The 25,445-nt window shown below is 43.6% G+C and overlaps 1 protein-coding gene across 13 annotated transcripts in view; it reads right to left on the bottom strand.

Moving 5' to 3' along the window:
* The window catches only part of RBFOX2 (RNA binding fox-1 homolog 2), a 279,550-nt gene extending 254,803 nt beyond the window's left edge, over nt 1–24,747 (bottom strand). For all 13 annotated transcript variants that reach the window (XR_004676054.1, XM_034987601.1, XM_034987600.1 and 10 more), the window contains exon 1: nt 24,467–24,747. Coding sequence is in view for 12 of the 13 variants with exons in the window: in XM_034987601.1 (XP_034843492.1) it covers nt 24,467–24,652 (186 nt within the window). In the remaining variant the exon portion in view is untranslated. The remainder of the gene's footprint in view (nt 1–24,466) is intronic.
* Nucleotides 24,748–25,445: the final 698 nt, after the last annotated feature.

Below are 25,445 nucleotides of genomic sequence, written 5' to 3'. Positions count from 1 at the left end.
AAATTTCACTCAAAAGCACACAATTGTTATAACTGAAAGTTCCTTACAATGTTACAAATCACCTGATGGGATCCTTCCAGTTTAGGAAACTGAGGCTCTGAGAGATTACATAATTTGCCTGATGTCACAAAACTAATAAACAATAGAACTGAAACTAAAATCCAAGTTGTTCCATTATAATACTAAAAGAAAGCACAAAAAGTTGTTTTGTTTTGTTTTGTTTTTAAGATTTATTTATTTACTTGAGAGAGAGCGCACACACACAGAGGGAGAGGGAGAAGCAGATTCCCAGCTAAGCAGGGAGCCCAATGCCCAGGACCCTGGGATCATGACCTGAGCTGAAGGCAGACACCTAACCAACTGAGCCACCTAGGCCCCCCGAGAAAGTTATTTCTTAATCTCAGAGTGGAGAAGGTCTTTCCCAGGGAAAAAAACAAATAAATAAACAGATCCAAAATTTTGAAAATACCTTATATATTCAACTACATTCCAAGACATATGCAAACACATACACATACTTGGTAAGCTATAAACAGATTCAAAGGACAAGTGACAAAATGAATGGAAAGTTTTGCAACATGAGTGACAAGAGCTAATTTCCTTAATGCATAAAGGTTCTTATCAATTAAAAAAATTCTTTCAAACCTGAGTTCATGACAAAGAAATACAAATGAATTTGAGACATATAAAAAAAGATCCCCTTATATTACAGACATACAAAAAAAAGACATACCATTTTTCACTTAGACTGCTGAAAATCCAAGTATGGAAACAGTTTGCCAAGAGGACTGGAAAAAGTCATTCTGCTTTGCCATTCATAGGAATATACAATTTTGGAGGCTGCTTGGCAATACCTATCAAAACTTTTGATGTACCTGCCCTTAGAAACCAACAATTCCACTTCTCAGAATCTGTCCTCATGTACTTACCTATGTGCACAGAAGAACACATATATAAGCAGCACTGCTTACAGTAGCAAAAGACTGGAAACAACCTACATGTCTAACAACAGGAATGTTTAAACAAATCATGATTTAAAAAAAAAAAAAACTTTCTATCGAATACTATGTGGTCATTTCCAAAGAATGAGGTTGATCTGCATAAACTGAAACAAAATGTTCCCTAAAACATTCTGTTTAATGAAAAACAAAGAAGAGCCTTTAAGGTATATAAAGGGGTATGCATCTCTAAGTACATACAGAAACAGAATTCCTCTACAACAGAACAGAAACTACCAAGGCTTCTATCACACCAACACTCCAAAAGGAACTCTAGGACTCTTCCAGTTCTGTAACAAGCTCCTACATCAGTAAGTTCTTCTCAATTGCTAACATGCAATAACCTTCTTCAAAAGACTTGTCCCCTAATACCTCTCCCTGAACTCTTGAACCCTATACAACGAAGCTCTCTGTTCCTTCTCAACCCCTTCTTTGCCTATGTACCAGCTCATCACCCGGGCTCCCTGGTAACAGCTTTGAATTTTCCTTCACTCTCTCAATATTTCTCTATATTAACATCAACTCAATTTCCCCATAAACCTACCCCATAGCCTTCCAAAGCCTAAAGGTCATTACTAGGACTTGACATTCTCTTTGCTCTCCCCACTGCTGCTTTTCTATCAATTCATTTCATTCATTTTTCATCAAACATTTATCGGGTGACAACTGTATACCACATATAATAAGAAGTCAAAAAGAGAAACCTAACACCTGGTCCCTGTCTCAAGAAATATGCAGCCTAGGACAAATATTCCAAAGCAAACCTCTTGCATACCATATAAGAGAAGGAAAGAAAATAGATGCAGGGGAGGCACTCTGATGTTCAGCTACACATCCCAAACTGACAGCTCTGGCTACCTCCATAGAAGGAATTGCAGGTGGTGGTCAAAGTCGCCACCGGCTTTACATGTTTGTTTCTGGTTTTTTATTTGTAAGACTATATTTGCATATTAGCTTATAATTTAAAATAAACTTTAAAAAGGAGGTGATGTCTAGCTAATCTTTATGTTCCTAATGACTATCTAGCATGCTGCCTGGCAAATAAGCGGAGCTCCATTAACGATCACTAAATAAAAGCACAAACGGATGTGCAGAGTTCTACACAGCACAGTGGAAGGGAGGCGAAACAATCACATTCTGTTGCCTTTACTCAACGAAGTTAATGCAGGGTTTCTCTACCTGGGCACTACTGACATCTCAGACGGGATCACTCTTCATGAGGCAGCTGCCCTTTGTGTTTTAGGGTGGTAAAGCAGCACCCCTGGCCTCTACCCAGCAGACACCAGCAGCACCGCGACATCCACAAAAATCAAAAACGTCTCCAGATGTCACCAAACGTTTTGGTGGACAAAATCTCCCCAAGTTGAGAACAACTAAGTTAATGCTTATACATCATTCTACTTCCTCAACTGCCATGACCTTCTGTCAACCTGCCCAATGATCCCAATGCTTGGTCCTCAATGTCAGTACTCAGGCTGACTACCCCTTCCAAAGCCTCCAAGTTCTTCAACCTATTTATTTCCAGCAGGCTTTCCTCCACCATAATCATCCATCTGATAACTATTCCTTAGGAATCGACACTACCCAAACTCTTCCAACATCAAGATCTCAAATTTGGATCACAAGCTCCTGTCCTTTATCTTCTTCCACCCTCTTAACTGCACCTCAACTTGTTTGTTCCAGCTTCCCTATGCCCAGCCCAGGGTAATGTGAGCTTGACTACTTGTGGGCTTCTCAGTACAGTCTGATAAAGTTAAGAAACCATCAGGACCCCCTCAATCCAAGCTGCCACTTAACTGAGACTTAGTAATCCTTTTATTCCACTTTTTGATGAATTCTTACTACACTGGAACAGCACCTACTTCTTTTTTTTTTGGAAAGAGCCAAGATGTCCATCAACAGATGAATGGGTAAACAGTACTTACTTTTTTTTTTTAAAGATTTTTTATTTATTTGAGAGAGAGAGAATGAGAGACAGAGAGCATGAGAGGGAGGAGGGTCAGAGGGAGAAGCAGACTCCCTGCTGAACAGGGAGCCCGATGCGGGACTCGATCCCGGGACTCCAGGATCATGACCTGAGCCGAAGGCAGTCGCTTAACCAACTGAGCACCCAGGCGCCCCAAACAGTACTTACTTCTAAACTTTCTCTCCTCTCCTCAAAGTGTCAACAACACCCTACCTGCAGGCTACTTTTCTTCCCTAACTGAAGGAAGGAGGTCCTCTGACAGGAGCTTAGTCACCTGCCTTCTTACCTCGTACACAGTTGGTGCTCAAAAAATAGGTTAGGAAGGAAAAACATCATGGCTTTATATTGGCTCTATTTAAAGAGTGATTTTTATAAGGAAAAAAAAAGCTCGAAATCTCATTCTGATTCAACATTTTATTCTGCAACTCTAAGCAACCTCAAGGAAAGTCAACATGCCTCTCCAGTTTCTCAAGCTATCCCCACCGACCGATGGCACATACTGCTGCAGCAAAGCGTTCCTCAGAGTAATCATTAAAGCATAGTGAGGCTTTAGAATGAAAAATAAGGTATAAGCTCCAATGGTACCTGATCATACAATAAATAAAAAGTGCTGCCCATAACTGTGAGTGACTCTCAATTCCGTAACTCCGTGAGATGCAGAGAAGTACCTGAATGGGCTAAGAGAACATCAATGGCAATCCCACATGCTAAAGACCCATCCCGTGGTTCTCTGTGAAGAATGACCAATATTCTCCAAGAGTACAACCACTCTGCAGTAGGACACAAGGCTTTAAGTAATTAATTAGGAGAAACAACTGTACAATATCTTTAGAATTAAATGTCCCGTTTTCACCCACCCTAATGCCTTCCACAGGTACAAGCTTACTGTCAGAAAAAACAGCATATGTGTTCCACTTAAAGAATCTCTAGGTCCCTACAGAATCTAAGGCATAACACTTTCCACCAGCTTTTGTCCCATGAGATAATTATGGAATAAGAAGCTTGGCAAAAGCTTTGGCAAAATAGAGCCAATCATTTTTCAAGACATGTTCTAAACTTTTTTCTTGACCTTCAGCTTATGGTAGCTTAGACAAGTATCTTAAAAGCATTTCTAGTCAGCTGTTTTTGGTAACTTGGGAGCAAAATTATTTTTAGCTAAAAAAGTTTATTTCAATCCCTCTCCCATAACTCAGAAGCATCTAACCAGGTTTGGTTCAAGCTTTCCAGAATAATTTTTCTTTGAGTGAATTCAAAGCATAGGACGTTCCAGCTTCAAAGGAGAAACTTTCTCCTTAAAGAGGCATTGACAACCAAAATGTGCTAATATACAAAATATGTAAAAAACAGAAAACAAAAATCACTTGCCTACCTGCCACCTACCCTGGTATACTGTGAGATTAACACATTAACATTCATAAAATTTTCTGAATGCCTCTGATGGACAAAACATTGTTGTTACAGCATTCCAAGCTATGAAGAGCAAAATGGGTGCCTGTGTGGTAGAAAGTGCGTCACATAAACTTAAATATGATGAAAGGGAACATCAGGTTCAAGTTGTTTCCATGCAGCACTCAAACCATGATTCCAAATAGAGAGAAGGCCTCTTCAAGGATGAAGACAGCTACAGAAAAATAAGGAATTCTGCTAGAAGACAGCTCAACTACATGCATACAACATAACCAAATACAGGTTTTCCTTGTTTTCTCTTGTTTTTCTTCGATGAACAAAGGCTGTCACTACTTTACCTACCATGAGGTTATGTTCCTTGAGTGGTGGGATAATCCAATCACCATCACCATCATGTCAACTTCAAGAACACTGATTGCAGGAGGACAGCAGTCTGTGGGTGAACTAACCACCAAAGACACTGGAAAAACCCATATCCTCATGCCCTCCGTTCCCACCCCACTGACCCACCTGTGGTTCCTCTCGCACCTTGTCCTTGCACGTACTGCCACTTCTGCCTGGAATGGCCTGTCCCTCCCTCTCCTCTCCCTGCCTAACCCCTACTTACTCACTCAATCCTCAGCAACAGCTCCTGCAGAATCTTCTCCTGGGCCCATGCCACCCAGTTGGATAAGAATCCCTTTATTATGCTCCCATAGAAACACTGTACTCATTCCTATCCGGGTACAGAAGCTCCTCTATTACCCTCAGGTTAGGTCTGGAATGAAAGGCTGTTCCTAAGTCCGCTAGTTCATAAAATTCCAATTTGAAAAAAATCCAAGTAACCCATCAGGTGTACATCTAGTGAGGAAACATTTCTTAAGAAAACTGGCTTATGGTAATGGTTCTAACTTGTTTTATTTCTTCTCAACTCACTTTATGATTTGCCCTTGACTCTTTATAATTGTCTCTGTCATTGAATAATTCAACCTGTAGAGGTATTCACCAGCTATCATTTCTCACATGACTTCCATTTGTAATCCTGTCTACATTTATCCACCCCTTCATATCAGCATTTTTGTTATCATCAGAGGTTTTAGCCTCATGGAATAAGACACAGTTAATAAATATAAGCACCAGCAACACCCTATATACTAATAAACAATGTGACAGACAAAATTAAATGGCCATGTGCCACCAGCAGCACTATTTTTTTCTTTGTGGTAAGCAGAACTGGCACACTTCTGCTCTAACACATGACTTTCTTTTTCTATGAAAATTAGCAAATTCAAGTACTCCAAGTTAAATAGCCCCTATACTTATTCCTGTATCATTTTAATAAATTATTTTATTTTTAAAATAATACAAGCATATGGGCGCCTGGGTGGCTCAGTTGGTTAAGCGACTGCCTTCGGCTCAGGTCATGATCCTGGAGTCCCTGGATGGAGTCCCGCATCAGGCTCCCTGCTCGGCAGGGAGTCTGCTTCTCCCTCTGACCCTCCTCCCTCTCATGCTTTCTGTCTCTCATTCTCTCTCTCACAAAATAAAATAAAATCTTTTTTTTTTTTTTAAGATTTTATTTTATTTATTTGACAGAGACACAGCGAGAGAGGGAACACAAGCAGGGGGAGTGGGAGAGGGAGAAGCAGGCTCCCCGCAGAGCAGGGAGCCTGATGCGGGACTCGATCCCAGGACCCTGGGATCATGACCTGAGCTGAAGGCAGTCGCTTAACCAACTGAGCCACCCAGGCACCCAAAATAAAATAAAATCTTAAAAAAAATAAAAATAAATAAAATAAAATAATACAAGCATATAATACAAAACTCAAAAGGCACAAAAGACGACGATAACTAAGTCTTCACCTTTCCCCCTACTTCTCTGTCACTTAATAACCCTCCCTAGAGGGCACCTGGGTGGCTCAGTTGGTTAAGCAACTGCCTTCGGCTCAGGTCATGATCCCAGAGTCCTGGGATCGAGTCCCACATCGGGCTCCTGGCTCAGCGAAGAGTCTGCTTCTCCCTCTGACCCTATCCCCTCTCATGCTGTTTCTCTCTCTCTCTCAAATAAATAAATAAATAAAATCTTAAAAAAATAATAAAATAAAATAACCCTCCCTAGAGATAACCCACTATCTGAATCTTGTGTTTCCCGGCAAAGACACTGTGTGTACAAGAATAAAAGCTCTTCTTCACAGTAGCAAACTATACACTTTTCTGCACCTTGAATTTTTACACTCAATGTATTTGAGTCTGCTAGGTTTGTTCATGTGGAGCTCTGATTCTTTGTAATGGCTGCATGATATCCCATTCTATGAATGTACCTTAATTCACAGATTTCCTGTCAAAGAGCATTTTGTTTTGTTCAACTGTTTGCTATTTCAAGTAATTTTGTAATGTATATTCTCACACACAGATGCAGAAGTATCTGTTGGATAAATTCCTAGAAATAGAGCTGCTGACTCAAAGAATACATGCATTTTATGTTTTAGCAGATATTGCTAAACAGCTTTTCATGGAGGGTATGTGGCTTTTCACCCCACCAGCAACATGAGTAGCTATTTCTCTACCTACACACTTAGCAATATATTGTGTTATCAAATTCTTATTCCAATGTATAGTTGTTCCAGAAACCTCCCATGATAAACTTCACAGGTTCCACTATAACACTCCTTTAACTCTGTAACCCCACGATCTAGCACATTGTACGCATTCAAATGTTGCTAAATGAATGAATGACCAAGCAAAAGAGCAGGGACTTTTGGGGCGCCTGCCTGGCTAAGGAGGTGGAGTCTGTGACTCTTGATTTCAGGGTGGTGAGCTCGAACCCCATGTTGGGCAGAGATTACTTTAAATTAGAAAAAAAAGAGTAGGGGCTTTTGCACAATGAAAGGTTTACCTTTTTTTTTTTTTTTTTAAAGATTTTATTTATTTGAGAGAGAGAGAGATCATGAGCAGGGAGAAGGGCAGAGGAAAAGGGAGAGGGAGAGGCAGACTCTCCCTTGAACATGGGAGTCTGACGCAGGGCTCGATCCCAGGATCCTGAGATCATGACCTGAGCCGAAGACAGATGCTTAACCAACTGAGCCACCCAGGCGCCCCGAGGTTTACCTTTAATATAAGGAATAATGAAAATGATTTAAATATCAGCAGTGTTTCCCTTTTAGAAGGGGGGGAAGGTAAGAAAGGATGGATGGATGGATGGATGGATGGATTCTGATCTAAAACGGTTTCTCCTGGGGGTTTTTAAAAAGCAAGAAATATTTGCCCAAAATAAAGTATTGTCCTACCTTAAAGATACACAGCCTATCTTCAAAATTTCAAGAAAGCAGAAGGGCCACCAATGCAACTCCCAAAGGAACAGTAAGATTCCTTCTTGGAAACTGCCATGGTATCCTGAAGCTTCTCACATTAATGTATTTTTACACAACTTTCCAAAAAATTGACTCTCACTGTGTATTGTACACAATCACATAGTTCGTTAACATTTCATTCATTTGCTTCTACAGTACCTGGCAGAGTTAGTGCTAAAAATCTTTCAGGCGATAAAATAAATACTGAACTCTGCACTGCCACTGGTCAGCACGTGTTTGCCATGGTCTCTGGTGCCCCAAGCAGGTAAGACGTACAGTGTTCACCATGGACCAGGCACTCCTCCAAACACATTTTACTGTATACACTAATTTAGTACTCAAAACAACTTTGCCAGGTAGAAACTATTTTCCCCATTTTACAAATGAACAACTGAAGCACAGAGGAGGTAGGTAACTTGTCCAAAGGACACACAGATAAGTAGGTATAGAGACAATTTGAATCTAAGCAGTCTGATACCAGAATGGCTTTTAATCCAGTATTTTAAATACAGTATGATAACTGCTCTGATAGAGTTGTACTCACAGTATATGTTCCCAAAGTACTAGGCTTTGACATATACTCATATACTGACTGTATACCTCTATCAGAACAATTATCACATGGCATGAAAATTATCTGTGTACACACCTACTTCCCCACTGCAAATTCAAGTCTTAGTCATCACTGTGCCTGACACTACCAGACTCAATAAAATCTTTAACTGGGTTTTAAGTTAAAAGATTGAATAATAAAATATCATTTCTATTCCTTGGGCTTGTACTTCATATTTTCAACGTTGGTCCTCCTTCTGTTCCTGCGTGTCACCATTTCCTAAGACCCATCTCCTCTAAGGCAAGATCTGCTTCTCAAATTGTGCTACTTGCCTAGAGATGCTGGCCAAACCTCTAAGGCTGCCTTGGGTATATTCTTGAGAGTCCAGAAACACCAGAGAGACCCACACCACCATTCCTGCTGGGTAGGGCACTGACAGTAAAACTCCCACCCCCCACCCTACCCCCAGCAGCCACCAACATAGATCGGTGGCTCTTATCAGGAACATGGGAGTAACTTGAGCCACCTGCCAACCCATCTCTCGACTGCTAAGACAGGCGCTTTCTGCTATCGGGTTGCACAAATGCCTGGAAACCTTACACCAGGTATGAAGGAAGAAGCAATAGAGGAAACAACAGAGCATCTGGTGCCCCGCCTGCTTCCATTCACTGTGTGGGGCCAGAGACTCAGCAGGCCTCATTCACTCACGGCAAAGCCTTGGGACCATAAGGACTGTTTGGTGAGATTAGCATCTCCATATAATGGAGGTCAGCATCCTTCTAGAGTGCAAGACACATCCCCACTGGCCTCATTCTCCAAACAGCTGGAATGCTACCTCCTCTCTAATATCCTGTGGAGACAAAGGTCCACTGCAGAAGCTAACTCTGAAAAGCACAGTTTTACTTGAGATCTTTAAACGCAGAAATCTCAGGGGCGCCTGGGTGGCTCAGTCGTTAAGCGTCTGCCTTCGGCTCAGGTCATGATTCCAGGGTCCTGGGATCGAGCCCCACATCGGGCTCCCTGCTCCGCGGGAAGCCTGCTTCTCCCTCTCCCACTCCCCCTGCTTGTGTTCCCTCTCTCACTGTATCTCTCTCTGTCAAATAAATAAATAAAATCTTCAAAAAAATAAATAAATAAATGCAGAAATCTCTAAGGTCACCTGGGTGGCTCAGTCTTAGGTTAAGCGTCTGCCTTTGGCTCAGGTCATGATCCCAGAGTCCTGGGAAAGAGCCCCGCATCAGGCTCCCTGCTCAGCAGGGAGTCTGCTTCTCCCTCTCCCATACCCCCTGCTCATGCTCTCTCTCTCTCTCAAATAAATCAAATCTTTAAAAAAATAAAATAAATGCAGAAATCTCTAAAGGTTAATAGAGCTAGAGTCAAGCCTAAGCATGCAATCCTTAATGCTATGTCTGAATCAGAATCCACTGTCTAGTAAACAAAAGAAAAATGTTCTGTGTTTGTTGAACCATATCTATTTACTCCCCATCAGGTCTCCGTGGCAGAGTGGTCATATCCCAAGGATGACAAGCATTCCCTCAGTCCTGGACTGTCCACAAACACAGGGGTTAAATGAAACCAACAGCAATTATGGCTGCTGAGACACAAACACCTACTAGGAACTAAACCTTCCTTTCTCACAATTCAACACCAAACTTGGTTCACTGAACAGCCTCCTGATAGCAGTGACATTCAATCAGGATAAAACTGGACATTCTGGATATGTCTGGTATAGAAGATGTCATACTGAATAAAATCACACTGCTGTTAGATTCTATGTGCAATGACTCAAGGCAGATCCTGAGTATCATTACTAACTCAATGACAAATAGGGTATCTGACCCAAAAAGAGCCCTTCTAGTACAAAAAGACAGGATCAGGAGCAGCAGACTGGGACAGGTGGAGAGCTGAGGATGCCTATCTTTTGCCCAAACATCTTTAAAGATATCATCAGTCAGATATTTGTAGGATATTCACATGAAAGAATAGAGATGCAGAATTTAGGTCTCTGACAATAAAAACCTGAAACATTAAAAAGAAAGAAGATTAGATCTCCAACCCTGTGATTCCATGAAATGCAGACTCCCACTTTATGAGGTCCTGTACTAATCAGGGTCATCCTTACCAGAGACATTTAGACATAGTAATCTCAGTAGCCCAGGACAGAGTAATCCTAATTCCAGAAACCTAACAAAACAAAACGAAACAAAATCTACAAATTGCTCTGATCTCCAAATATTGAGAAAAGAAAAGCAAAGTACAGATAGTATGCATATTAATACCACCATCTGAGTTTCTAAAAGGGATTAGAGAAACTACTATGTAGGTACTACCTCTGGAAGGATACCCAGACAACTAACCATACTGGTTACCTCTAAGGAGAAAACTAGGTAGTTGGGAGAAGGCAGAGACTTTTTACTTTTTTGTGTATTTTGTATCATTCACCATGTGAATATATTATATGCTTAAAAAATAAACGACAAGGCGGGTGGGGGAGGGGGACATTCCATGTAAGGAACCCTCAGAGAAACCACACCAGAATAGTAAGAAAGACCAAGAAATGAAAGATTCTACTTAGACCTAAAGCCAAAAGTTTGAGCTTACTGCTTGCTATCATACACGCTCTCTGAGCCTGAAATAACTGAAATGAGCACATCATCTCCCTTACCTGATTGAAGCAGGGAGCTGGTCAGATAACTTCTAGATGCCTTCGGCTCTCATTTCATACTACCCACCATTATCAATCCAGTGACTTATTTATTGCTGATTATCTGATCAATAATAAAATTAGAGATGGGATAACTCTGATACAAAAAACAAGCCAACAACAATAACAAATTACCATACATACAGCAACTAATTATCCCATTGAACCTCCCCCAAATATGAACTACAGGAAAGTGAGATAAACACATGAAGCCTCTAATACAATGCGTGGCACATACAAGTACACACGAAATTTTAGCAAAATCCCTATTCAAAACCCTGGATACTTTCTGTGCCTGTGGTGGTAGCAGCAGGCGCGCCTTCGGCATTCAGACCAAGGCCAGCCAGTTCACGGACCTGTCAGCACCATGCCTCGGAAATGCTCGGCCAGCAAACGCACCACTGGCACCAAGGACCACACGTCCATCCAGATGAATGTGGCCGAGGCTGACGAGGTCACAAGTAGCTTCAACTGCCAGTTTAAAACCTAGGCTATCTGTGGGACCGTTAGCAGGATGGGTGAGTCAGATGACTCCATCCTCCAACTGGCCAAAGCCGACAGCATCGTTTCAAAGAACTTCTGACTGGAAAGGACCATGGATGTGGAATATTTGTCATAAATAAATAGTAAAATCGAAAAAAACGAAACCCACTGGCTAGATCCAAATTACTGAAGAAACGGGATCTGTGACTTCTACATGAATCAACTGTCAGATAACAGACAAAATGTTTTCAATATTAAATATATGTCACGTGAAGACAATGAAGTTCATGTTCACTATTCATTCTTTCTCAATCATACCCTGTGGTCTAAGGAACACAAGGCCCAAAGGAAAAGGCACTGAATAAAGAGCCACAAAATCTGGTAGAAGCACCAGTTTTGCCACTTCCTAGTCATGAGGCTTAAAGAAGTATATCTTTACCATCTGAAAAATAGGAAAAAGAATCACCTATCTTTTGGGGTTGTTTTAGGGAATATACAGGAACCTGTATCAAAGCATTTCATAAACTATAAAACATAATATAAATTTAATTGTTGTACATTATCTGCAATTTTAGTCACCAAGCTTCAAATCCAAAGATGGTGATTACAGAAAAAGCAACAAAAATTATTAAAGAGATTTTTACAAATAGATCCTATAATGACTGCTTTATTTTTTTTCAACAAACATTTACTGTGTTCTTACTATAATATCTCTCTGACACTATGGAGAAGCCAAGGATACAAAGACTAAGAGACTATTCCTGCCTTTAAAGAAGCCAAGGGGAGCCTGGATGGCTCAGTGGGTCAAGCATCTGACTCTTCATTTCGGCTCAGATCAGAATCTCAGGGTACTGGGATTGAGCCCCATGTCCAGCTCCACGTTCAGTGGGGAGTCTGCTTGAGATTCTCTCTCTCCTTCTCCCTCCACCCCTTTCCCCGCTATGCTCACTCTCTCTCTCTCTAAAAAAAAATAAACCTTTAAAAAAAAAACAATTGGGGTACATGAAAATAAGGTATAATAAAAAATCGCTATTACATATTGAACACCTATTATGTGTCAGGCCCTGAATAAGCACATTATATACATCATCTCTTTTAATTCTTACACTATATATTTTACAAGGGAAGAAGCTGAGGCTTAGAAAGGTTAAATAACTTAGCCAAGATCATACAACTGTGATATGGAAAAGCTAAGGCTCCAACTCAGCTCTGTCTGGAACCCATTCTATTTTTTATAATCTTGGAGTGGGAAAAACTTTTCTAAGCCAGGGACAGACAGACAGACAGACACACACACACACACACACACACACACACACCCAGAACCCATTCCTGAAAACATTAGTAGACCTTGTTACATTAAAAAATAATAATAACCTTGGGATGCCTGGCTGTCTCTGTCAGTACGGCATGCAACTGTTGATATCAAGGTTGTGAGTTCGAGGAGCCCCACGTTGGGTGTAGAGATTACTTAAAAATAAAAAATCTTAAAAAAATAAAAATAAAAATAATTTTTTTAAAAATCTTAAAAAATAAAAATTAACTTCTGATATAGTCATTGAAAATAGCAGTGTGCAAAGGCATGCAGAGAGTTTGCAAGTGTGTGTGGAAAAAAAGGAGAGGATAACACAAGAAATAAACAATGGGGGTTAGTTGTTTACTGAAGGGGTACAGAGCACTTGGGGAACCAGACGCTTCACTAAATACATTTTTGTAAATTCAGAGTTGCATCTGCTTATGAAAAGTAAAATGTGGTAGTTCAAATTTTGTTTAACTTTATTCCAAAGTTATTTGATTTTTCTTTTCTCAGCAGAATGACACCTATTCCCATTTCTCAAAGAGCAATCGATGGAAAACAGTTTGGGACACTCTGAATTACACAATTTCCTCGCCTAAAACAGGATGCTGGGCCAGTCAGGCTTTTCTCTTGTATTGGAATTGATACTTTTTTTTAACTGAAGTATGGTTGACAAATTGTTTAGGTTTCTTCAAACTCTGGGATACTGTTAAACCAAACAAGTATTTACTATTTGCCTAAAACTAACACTGAAAAAAAAAACAATTCATAGTGAAGCTCAAATCCAGTAAGGGTAAATGATTCCCACAAAAGCCCAAGAAAATCAGACACAAGGTTTCCTGAAACAGGCTTCCCAGGATTAAAAAGCAAAGGATAACACTTCCAAACTACTCCTAGAAACAGAAATGCAAAGTAAACATAAAGGAAAACTGCACATACACACAAATACATGGGTATCTGCTAATCACAGCATTTTTACACAGCTGACAAAAATCACTAATGGTCCGTGATAAGCACCTTTCTGAAAGACTTCTGCTATATGTACGCAAAACGCCAAAATTAACCAATTGATTTCCAACACTGTAAAACATAGCCAGATCAAAGCCAAAATGTTGCAGCAAAAAGATCTATTTGGAATCACAACAAGCAGCTAGAGACCTGTAACACCAAGTAGAGAGACCAAAAAAATGTGTCTATTATGCATATGAGCAGCAGCTGGGGATGGGGAGGGGGCTGCCAAGAGAAACAGTAACTTCTAAGCCCCCACACGGACCTTTTAAATATGACCAGCATCACTTCAAAGTCTGAGATGATATCAAAATTAGCCAAATCAGCTTATTCAAAGTCACGAGTCAGACTATAGCTTCAAGTAGGAACACAACACACAGAACACACAGTAAACCACACAGGTCAGGATGGCAGGGCCGACATGTATCAAATGGCCCTGCATCAGTGACAGCCACGTAGCACCTCTCCCTGTTCTTCGAACAAGTCTGCCCCTGCCTCTCTCACAGAGACACAGCAGGGAGACCAGACGCGTGCTTTCAAAACAAGCCCTACCAACTCCCGTAAGCTTTGCCAAAACTCCCACCATGAGAGGCAGCCATTGTGGGGACTTCCTGAAGTTCCAACAAAGTCCTCCAACCCATTGTGCCAGCTATTGACAGGGACAGTGTTCCTGCAAGTTTGTATGAGGTGCAAACCAATGAGTTAAGCTTTGTGGACGCTGGGAGCCACCACAAAACGTCTTCCAATTTTGCCAGGTTTTGCTTTGAAATCGCACAATCCTACAACCCCATCCCCTGGAAACCAAGAAAGAGCAGGTGAAAGCTGTCAAAGCCACATATTCAGCGCATTAGGGGACAAGACAGTCTGAATAGGGGATAAGCGACCTCATCCGCAGACTCTTTTGCACAGGATGGGGGGGAGTAAGAAAAGAGGGGAGAGGAAGCTAAACAATTCCTGCTTTTTACCCAAAATTATTTTTTTAGCCCAAAATTATGATCCACCCTCCTCAGAATTTTTGTGGCATACTGAACTGCAGAAGGAAAAAAAAAGGAAAAGAAAACTTAAGGCTGTAAATGGAACTGTATAAAACTCCCCCAGAGAGGATGACCTACGAAACTAAGCTCCACACAACAAGGGCTAACTAGGCAGCTGCTTTTCTACTTGTCTAACAGTCCAAGATAAATAGAGCAGGCTCATGGAAGCCCACCAACTTCCAGAAAAATGGAACCAAAGTCCTCCTGACTCAGGACAAACCACATACCCCTGAAATAAGTCCCTAAATGAAATCCATATAGGTCTGTTTTGGGAAATCATTCTGGCTGACAGCAATTAACGCCCCTCCTCCAAACAGCTGCCAATGTGCAGAGGAAAAAGCTGCTCAAAATAAGGCAAATGGAAGAACGTCCCATGATCCTCTGTTCCCAAAGTGTTCCAACTCAAGCAGTAGCTGGAGCCCACATTCAAACCCCAGAGTGCCCCCAACCAGGTCTGCACTGCATCTAGGTCCACTAGGACAGTTTCTGGCCCCGCCCACGCAAAACCCCATCGCTGAGAGTCCCACAGCAACCTTGCCCATCCTTCATGATAAATCATGCCTTGCTGTGATATTTACGATTAGGATCTGACAAAATCGATTCAGCCAAAAAGAAAAATAAACAGTATGCTTCCTCAAAAACCACATGTGCCTGGAATAAAATATCCAATACTTGGTGCAAAATCTCTTTTCCTCAGCAAAGGAGAAACCAAGGAACCAGCCTTCACATGGGAAAAAATCCCACATACCAAGGTATTATCTGAGGACTTAGGTCCCTAAAAACCCAAGTATTATGGTTGAACACACCCAAGTATTACGGGAAGTCTAAACTTCAAAGGCTGTTTCCACCCTTGGGAAAATGTGTTTCTAAGCAGTTACTCAACCATTATCATTTAAAATTCAAAATTGTCATCTACTTCATAAGCAGTATTTATCATGTGTCCCATATCCTCAGCTGAAATTTCTAGATGCCACGTACATGCAGGATACGTCAGAAGTGGTATTACTGGCTGCTCTCGCGCTCATTCCCTTCTTAGAACCTGCTTTATTCATTCAGAATCCGAAAAGCCAGAGGCATTACAAAGTATACCTGGTTGCCTGTAAAGGGGCCCCAACTAAGTAGTCAGGGAAATCTTGAGGTTAGAGAACAGGCGAGGATTATATAGCAGCACAAATCAGAAGCTGAGCGGGAAGGAGGCGGGAGAACAAGGGACAGGGGAGAGAATTTCTGTAAAATACATCTATGAATCTATTTCCAAGGTTGCGGTGTAAAAGAACTCTATCAAGTTTCCTCATTTTCAAGCACATCCAATGAGTGATCTGGAAAACAACATGCATTTTGTGAGGTGTCTCAGTTGGTATTTTTCCTGTACCCACAAAAGAAGCTATAATAGCTTATGAAATTCATTGGTTGAGAAGGGAAAGGTTAAGGTCCACAGTTGATCAAATGAGCTTAGTCCCAAATGGTGGTAATATCTCCAAACTCAAACACTCCAGAATCTCTCAGCAGCACTGTAAAAGACAGATCAACAGACTGCTCCAATGAACTGGAACAGGTTAGCTCTAATTGCCCCTTACTTGTGTGGTTCCTCTCTTTTCCTTAACCACACCATCACAAAGGCGCTTTTTACACATACACACGTGCACTCAATTAATATCTGAGCACAGGAAACTAAACATTAGGTTGCCATGCCCACCCAACACATTCAGCAGTTAAATTCCACCCCCGCTTCTGTTTTTAAAGACCCTTTTCTCACCTTTAACCCTGATATCAATGGAAAGATCAGGTACCATTCACAAATCCCACAACACCCAGTCTTCACATGAGCTGGAAAGCAGACCAAGAGCCAGACCCCCCAGGGAAAATCTGGAGAAACAATTAAAGCCATCTGCAGGCCCTACTGAGGAACAGAAAGACAAAGTTCAATTCAACAAGAATCACAGTTTCTTGACTACTGGGGCGCAGGCACAGTGCTAAATCCTAGGGATCCCAAAGGATCCCTCGATCTCACAGTCTGGGTAGGCATGGAGGGGCAGACATCTGAACAAATGGTAAAGCAAAATGTGCTAAAACAGAGCTATGGACACCGTGTTTTAGAAACCGGCAGGATGTGGGAGGGACGGGAGCAGACACAAAAGGCATCCAGGAGGAGTCAGTACCCCAAATGATTCTTAAAGATTGAGCCTTACAGGTGTGAGAGAGAGAGAGATGCTGAGGCAGGAATTTCGGGTAGAAAAACAGAAACAAAAGCACAAAGGTATGAATGAGCCCGCGTGGCACAGCATGCTCAGGAAACTAGAAGCTCCGCACCACGGACTAAGAGGTGGACTGCAGAAAATTCGATGAGGCTACAAAGACAGGCTGAAGTCAGGCCAGAAGGAGGCCAAGCGAGAGAATGGACTTTATCTGGAAGTCAAAGACAAACTATCAAGTGTTTTTAAAAATTAAACTCTTTTAGGTAGGTGACTCTTCGTAGTCTGCAGGGAGGTTTGAAGACTGGAGAGGGACCACAAGAGACAAAGGCATCCCAGCTCAATTTCCACAAACCAGAATGAGAGCAAAATTGCCATCTATTTGATGTAATATATTTAACTAGCAAACCTTGTAACATTTGAAACACAACCGACATTTTCACCACTCCTGCATCCTGGGTACCACCCGAACGGCCAGTGCATCTGTCACACCCACTCCCAGTGGAGATCCCACAGCTTCCACGAAAAGTCCACATGCTCAATGCAGGCATTGTGATAACTCACTAGCTCTTTTAGTGCTTAGCAAAGAAGTAAACCTCTCCTCTTCCTCCTCCTCCTCTAACTAGAAAGCCCATTCACCTCCTCCACCCAGATGCCGAGCAAATTCAGTTCAACACACTGCTCATCTCTAGTAGTCCCTAACTCTGACACTTAATCAATCAGAAACGCATTAACCACTCCATGCTGATCAAGCAGTAAGCAGGAACTCACGGAGTGCTGTACAGCAGGTTATAAGGGAGGCAAGGAATACACAGTTACTCCTGGGCTCCATGATAGACACTTTAAATCATCTCAGTTACTCATTAGGGCAGCTCATAAGAGTATGTATTAATTCTCCCAGTTCACAGATGTGTAATCAGGAGCTCAGATGTTAGACATTCTACCAAAGGTTATTAATCGGCTAAGTGGAAGAGCCAGGAGTCAAACCCAAAATGAGAAAATCTAAACAGTGTTTCTTTCACTACCCCATTCTTCAAGTATACACGGATATTAAACATAATTATATACATTAAGGTTGACCGCAATAATAGTAACAACAACAATATCTCCCCTTTAAAAACTAAGAGGGGACCCATAACGTACAGTCTCAGATCAAGGGTTCACTCAGAACAGTCATAATTAAGTGATCACAACTGGGATCTCCAAATGCTACTAAAAAGATAACAACTGAGCATTGGTGACCCAAAAATATTCAGACTCAAATAATCAAAGCAACCTGGCTATACTTCAGAGAAATGTATCAAATCTTCCATACACTTTCCCCTCAGAGACCCTACGACAACATCTGAAAAAACTCATGGCTGACTGCTCATTCTCTCTCTCTCTCAAGTGATTTCCCAAACAACTTTACCCACCCAAATTACAGAAATATGTCCAAGATTCACATGGCAGTTCTGATCCGATTTGCCCCAATCCTGGCTCAAGCAGCTTTGCACTACCCTCCTAACTAGATCAGTGCCAGCCAATGGGTTTATTCAAGCTGATCTGTGATGGATTAGATAATGAAACCTTAGCCATGTAAGCTGCCTGCTTGTATCGGGGCTGTAGGGGAGAAGAATAAGAAATCCAATACTCCTAGGGGCCACCTAAAACACCAAGTGCACTCGCCATCCCTTGCTCCATCTGTCCACTCATCCAATTACTGCCATTTCCTTCCCATCGTCCCTGACACTCTTCCCTTCGGTCTTTGGGAGGGAGAGCACATAGGCACCAGAATAAAGGCGTTTACTATGCTCTACAAATGCATATCAACAAAAATTCAAGCAAAGCCATTCACTAAAATGACTGTCTTTACTGTTTCTACAAATTATGAAAGCCTGGCATCAAACTGACGACCTGAGAGATGCCAAACTGGAGCTGCACTGGTAACATTCTTGTTTACACAAAGTAGTGGAGCGAGTGTCTTTCTCCCCAATCCTGTAATCTTGAGGCCTGTCTGCACCAGTCTGTTTTATACCAAAATGAAAGTTAAATCTCTAGTTAGTTTCTGTTGTGTTCACATGTCAGTGTGAGAGAGAAAAACATGACAAGGTGGCTAGAAAATGGGAGAGGGAGTTGGAAGACAAATTCAACTCAGGCTAGTCTCATGAGTCACCCTAAAGAATAGTCCTACTTCGAATTCAGATCTGTCTGTCCTTCTTCTCAAAGACATTCCAAGTGTTACATTCACAGGCTTTCCTTGTGAGGCTTGAAAAAAAATCAGTAATTTTTAAGGTGACTGTGCCTCAGTTTCTCCATCTACAATATTTAAAGCTCTGGTAGTATTATAGGCTGAATGTCTGTGTCCCCACAAAATTAATATGTTGAAGCCCTAGCCCACAGGGTGATGGTATTTGGAAGGGGGGCCTTTGGGAGGTGATGAGGTTTAGTGTAGGTCATAAGGGTGGGACCCCCATGATGGGATTAGTACCCTTCTAAGAAGAGGAAGAGAGAGATCTCTCTCCGTCCAGGAACATACACCCAGAAAAGGCCATGTGAGAAGCCAGGAAGAGAACCCCTCAGCAGACACCAAATCTGCCAGCACCTTGATCTTGGGACTTCGAGCCTCCAGAATTGTGAGAAATAAATTTCTGTTGTTTAAGCCACCCAGTCTTTGGTATTTTGTTATGGTGCTCGAGGAGACTAAGACAAGTAGAAATGAAAAATTCAATAATTTTTGTGAGACATCGTTCATGAAATTACTTGGAAGGAAAGCACATTATTTTTATAGTTCTACTCAAATGGTAGCACCATGTTCAGCATCAGCACCAAACACCCAAGCGAGAATCCACAGAGACATCCACCTAGTAGGAAAGAAACAAGCAAATGGGAAGATAAACTATTACAAGAAATGAAGCATACACATAGAAATCACAGGCTACCTGGAACCTGTGCCCTAAGACCAGAAAGAAAGCTTTCCTACTACCAGAATAACAACTGCTGAACCCACTTAACTAAACTGGATTTATGACTCGATGGTCAGAAGCAGTTAGCTGGCCATATAATAATCACATACCAACATTTCACTGCCATAAAGAATTTTGCTGAAAGCTAGAAGTAATAATTAAGGTGCACTTTCCCTTATTTATACAGCAGCTAAGTTCCTAGAAAATCACACAAAAACTGAATTTTTGATCATCAAATTGTTTATATTCACTAGAAGAGCTGACCAAAAGAATTCACTTCCCAGTATCTTTTATAAATAAAAGCCCAAGTTTCACACAGATCAGACTTGCCTACAGTGAAATGAACCCCCCATACCTATAGATGTAACTCATTTAACTTTTCACGAGGTTAGAGTACAGTATTCCCAGCACCCTCTTTAACAACTAACTACATTTCTCAAACCATATTTCAATTTTCAGGTTGAATTTGTCTCTTCCCTCCTCCCCCGCTCAGGGTTCTCTATTTCTATACTGTTTTCAGGGCTGTGCTAACCCCTCTTCTGTCCACATAAGGCCTTGAAAGGCACGATCCTTCCTCTCTCTCCCCCATGGTTCCTTCTTAGCCAAAGGATTATAACATAAGCACCACAGACTCTCTCATGTCCTCTCTGCCCTGCTTTGGGAAGTAATGATTTACTCCAAAAGCTTCCTGGCTGTAACTCAACAGGGTTCAGCTTTGGAATCTACAGCTTCGAGTTGTAGTTCCATTTAGTAAGCAGCCTTGGGAAATTAACCCCAGTAAAGGACTTCTTTCTGTAAAAAAAGTTAATCCTTTGACACACAGAAGATTGAAGAATTTCATAAACAAACTCTCACCCCTGAATTTCATGATTTTTTCCATCCCTTAATCATTTGTGAAAAGTAAATTTCAACTTCACAGGGATTGAGCATTTACTATGTACCTAAAACTGTTAGGTATTACAAAGGATAAAACAAAGAAAATATAGTTCATCTTCTAGAAGCTTACAGTCTCACTAGGGAAACAAGAATAAAACAAGGAACAACACAAGTTGATGCATAATTAAGCATCAATATAAGAGGAGGCCAGAGGAGAGTCTGACTGGTGTGAACGAAGTTGTCAGCGAAGGCTTCCTAGGAGCTATGACCTCAGAAAAACTCCATTTGTGTTAAGCTATAAGAAAAAAAAACAAAAAACATGTGCTTTAAGACCAATGCTTATACCAAAAAGGTTGGCTACTCGAGATTTTTTAAGTGCCTATTTGTATAGGGCCTATAGGCATTTCTACACAGCCATGATCATCTCCTAAGACTGCCTCTCCCCTGCTCCTTCTGCTCCAGCCCCATTGGCCTCTTGTTCTCAAACACATCAAGTGCACTTCTTTCTCAATGCCCCTGCACCCACAGTTCCTCCACCTGAACCCCTTTCCCTCAGATATCTGAATGGTCTATTCCCTCCTTCACTTCATTCTAAGGTAACCCATCAGAAAGGCCTTTCCTAACCATCTTCACTCTCCATCCCTCTCCCTGCTTTATTTTTCTCCTTGGCACTTACCACCCCCTAATAGCAGTTGTTGATTTCTTTACTGTCTCTTTCCATGAGATTATTAGTTACATGAGAGCAGAGTCTTTGTTTATTGCCATGTCTCCTAGGCTCTAAAACAGAGGCTGGCACATAGCAGCTGCTCAATAAACATTAGTTAAATGAATATTAAATATCCTACCATTATTATCAGAATCATATAGCAAAGTACTAGAAGTGTGAGTCACCCAGCGTTAAATTTCATCTTTTCAGGAATATTACTTCTCCTTTACTCAGATTTTAACTCAAATTTCAACCTTCCCATTAAGCCTTCCTTGACCATTTCAGCAGGAATGACCATCTCCTTCTTCTGGACCCACTGGCACAAATCCTCAGCATACTTTGGCTCTAAATTATGCAATGACTTGTGACATGCATCCACCCCATGGTATCTCCGCTGCTGTTCCTCTGGAACTTACACACACTCACAAAACCACACATACACACGTGCGTGCTCTTTTTTAAATTTTTCACCCATTTTTGTCTCTCCACCCAGACTGGAAACACCAAGCACCTTAAGGTCAGGGAACTCGATATATTTTTTAGAAGATGATTTAGAAATCATCCTGTACAAACCCTTTATTTTACAACTAAGAAAACAGAGGCCCCCAAAAGAAGGGATTTTCCCAGTAGCATACAGCTAGTTGAAGGCACAGGGCTAGATCAATGATGATTTGAATACCTGTGTGACATGGTGTGTCAGAACTACAGCAATGAGAATGCATAACCTGAAAAATAAATAAAGATCCACAAATACACAGAGTGAGAAAAAGATTCTCTGTGGGATAGTTCTAAGTTGCCCATTTGTACCCAAGGGGCCTCATCCACCCCTTCCTCTGCATACTCCAAAGTCCCTATACACTGCTCTATTTCCAAATACTACTATCCTTAGCCATTTTGAAGGCAACCAGCAAATAATGGGCCCCGGGAGGAAAGGAGAGGAGAGGGAGGGGGGGTGTCTGTTAACCGTGATTGACAGAAACAATGAATGAATACAAAAACATATACAGATTTACACACACACACACCAAGCAGATAGTGCTCACCAGCACCCACATCCAGTTACCTCTTCTGATCAGCCAATGTTAACCCACATCACCTCAAGTCTCCCCATGTTCCTCAATATTTTTTCCATGGCCCTGAGCTTTTACTCCTCACAATCCCTCTGCCTGACAAGAGTCCTGATGGAGAACAAAAGCAGGCAAACAAAACAAAAGAATTCAAAAATAAACAGCAAGAGGGTCACTTTACCCAAATCAACACAAGTAACTGAGCGGCCTCTGCGAAGGAGACCCATAAGCACACAGCAAATATGCCACACTTAAATACAGCTCGGTCTCTAACACAGGAAGTCAGGCAGAGCCTTGAAAAGCTGGGAGCAGAGCACAGGAAGTCTTTTAGCACTGCAGGGATTTCCAAGAGTGGTGTAATGGAGAGAGCACAGGAATAGGAATTAGAAGACTAGGCTTCTAGTTCTAGTTTTGCTACCAGCTAACTGGGTGGCCTTAGGCAAGTCACTGTCTTCTCTGGACTTTTGAGCCCCCATCTCTAAAAGGTGGTGGTTAAAACATTTTGAGACTTGAATCCCCTCCAAAAAACAAAACAAAACAAAACAAAAAGAAAAACCCACAAAGACAAAAACTACTGACTTCCCCCCCACCAGCAAAAAGTGCATGTAAACTATTCAACATAAGAATCTTCCAGGTCTAGGGGCCCCTGGGTGGCTCAGTTGTTAAGCGTCTGCCTTCGGCTCAGGTCATGATCCCAGAGTCCTGGGATCAAGCCCAGCGTCAGGCTCCCTGCTCAGCAGGAAGCCTGCTTCTCCCTCTCCCACTCCCCCTGCTTGTGTTCCCTCTCTCGCTGTGTCTCACTCTGTCAAATAAATAAATAAAATATTTAAAAAAAAAAATCTTCCAGGTCTATCCAGATGAAGAACCCCTGGAAAAGACGATGTCTCTGGTCCCTTCTATCTCTAACATTCTATGATTCTAAGAGAATTAGGCAAGTCTCTTAACAATTGCTGATATGTGAGCTCCACCATTTCACAGCAACTATTTTCTGAACAGAGACCAAATCCTAAAAGGTCCGAAGGTTTCAGCTCTTCTTCAAACTACAAAGCCAACTGACATCATCACTACCTTTCCCCTTCCCTACCCAAATCAACCAGCTTATCCTTGAGTCCACAACTCAGAATCCAGTCTCCCAACAGCCCTACAAATGGTCTTTTACACCCCAGGACATTAAAGAGCGGGTCGATATCCTCGGCCGTGTAAGAAGCAACTGGCAAAGTAAGGAGGGGCATGTCCTGGGTCTCTCTCCAGACTCATTAGCATGCTCCACAAAGTTAATGAGACCGAGCACCACGGTGTCCCCACACCACTACCGAACTCCTGGTACTTCCCACACTCCTTGTGTAACTGATTGAACCCACAAGCTAAGCCACATCCCCTTTGGGCTCTCGAGGAGTTTTCTCGCTTTTCACTCCCCTCCTTTATAATGCCGCTCCCCTTCCCCATCCCCGCGTGTGTCTAGAGCTGCCAGAAAGGTACTCCTTCTTGGGATGTTTCCCACCACTGCCCCCCCCCACCCCCCCCAGTCCTCGACTCAGTGCAGCAGCTCTCTGGGCAAGAGACCCAGGATCTGCCGGCTTCCACTCCACCCCAAGGAACTAAGGAAGGGTCTGAAGAAATGGAATCCACCTCAGACATGTTCGATTCCCCCCAAAACCTATTCACGCGTCGGGACCCCCACCCCCTCAGGAATCGGGACCCTCTTGGGCACACCGGGCTCCTCCTGCACCCTTCGCCTCCAAGCCGGGGAAGCCCGCCCCACCTTCCCAACCAGGCCCCGACCGGCCCCCTCCCACCTCCAAGCCAGGACCCCCAGAGGCCCTCCTCCTCCCGGCCCCCGCCGCCCTCGCGGCCCCCGCGCCGCACCCCCGCCGTAACGGGGCGCCGTCCCGCGCGGTCACCTGCATCCCGCCGCCGCCGTCGGCCACCGCCTCCTCGGTGCGCGGCCGCTTGCTCAGGCCGGGCTCGGCTCCGTCTCCTCCCCCTCCGGGCACCGGCAGCTCCAGCTCCGACTCCCGCTTCATCCCCCGGGCAGCGGCGCCGGGCCCGAGCTGAGGCGGCTGCTGCGGCTGGGCGCCTTCCGCCATCCGCCCGCGCCCCCCTCGCCTCCGGGAGCCGGGCGACCCGCGACAGGCCACCTCCCCCTGGGCCTCGGCCCCGACTGTCGCGACAGGCGGGCGCGCGCCTGCCCCCGCCCCCGCGTGCGTGCGTGCGTGCGCGCGCGCGGGCCCGGCGCCCCTCGGCGGCTGGCGGTGGCCGCTCGTCGCTCGCCGGCGGCTCGCTCGCGGCGGCCGGCGGGTCGCGACGGGCACTCGCTCGCGCCCCCACGCGCACACGCGACCCCGGCCCGGCCCGCCGCGCGCCCCGCCTCTCGCACTCACGGAGCTCGCCCGCCGGCCCGCGCTCGCTCCTTCACACTGTCCCTCGCCACACGCCGGGCCGAGGGAGGAAGGGGGCGGTCCGGGCTCCCGAGGCGTGGGGAGGGCTGTTTGTTTGGGGGGGAGGAGGGGCTCGGGGCCGGAACGAGCTGACTGGCCGGGAGCCTCCGACCCGCCACTGTGGCAGCACCGGGAAGGCGGGCGGAGAGAAAGGAGGAGGGAGGGACCGGGATCTGGGACTCCAGCCCGCGCGGGAGGCTGTGGCGGGGCGGGGGCGGCGGGGGAGGGGCCAGCGCCCCTCGGCAATCTCCGCCTCCTCCGCTCCGGGCGTCCGAGGGAGGCCGGGAAGAGATCGGGGGAGTTCGGGAATCTCCGGCCCGGGCGAGGGCTTGTCCTGGAGGCGCCGCGCTGCTGGAGTGCCGGCCCGCGCGGAGGAGGCGGGGTCTGCGCTTTAAGGGCGGGGCCACAGCCCAGGGCGGGCGGGGCCACAGCCCAGGGCGGG

This window comes from Mirounga leonina, unplaced genomic scaffold (assembly GCF_011800145.1).
Source record: "Mirounga leonina isolate KUSES-001 unplaced genomic scaffold, KU_Mleo_1.0 Mir_418, whole genome shotgun sequence".
Lineage (NCBI taxonomy): Eukaryota > Metazoa > Chordata > Mammalia > Carnivora > Phocidae > Mirounga > Mirounga leonina.
The sequence above is the reverse complement of the archived record's forward strand: the minus strand, read 5'-3'. Positions and strand labels throughout refer to the sequence as shown.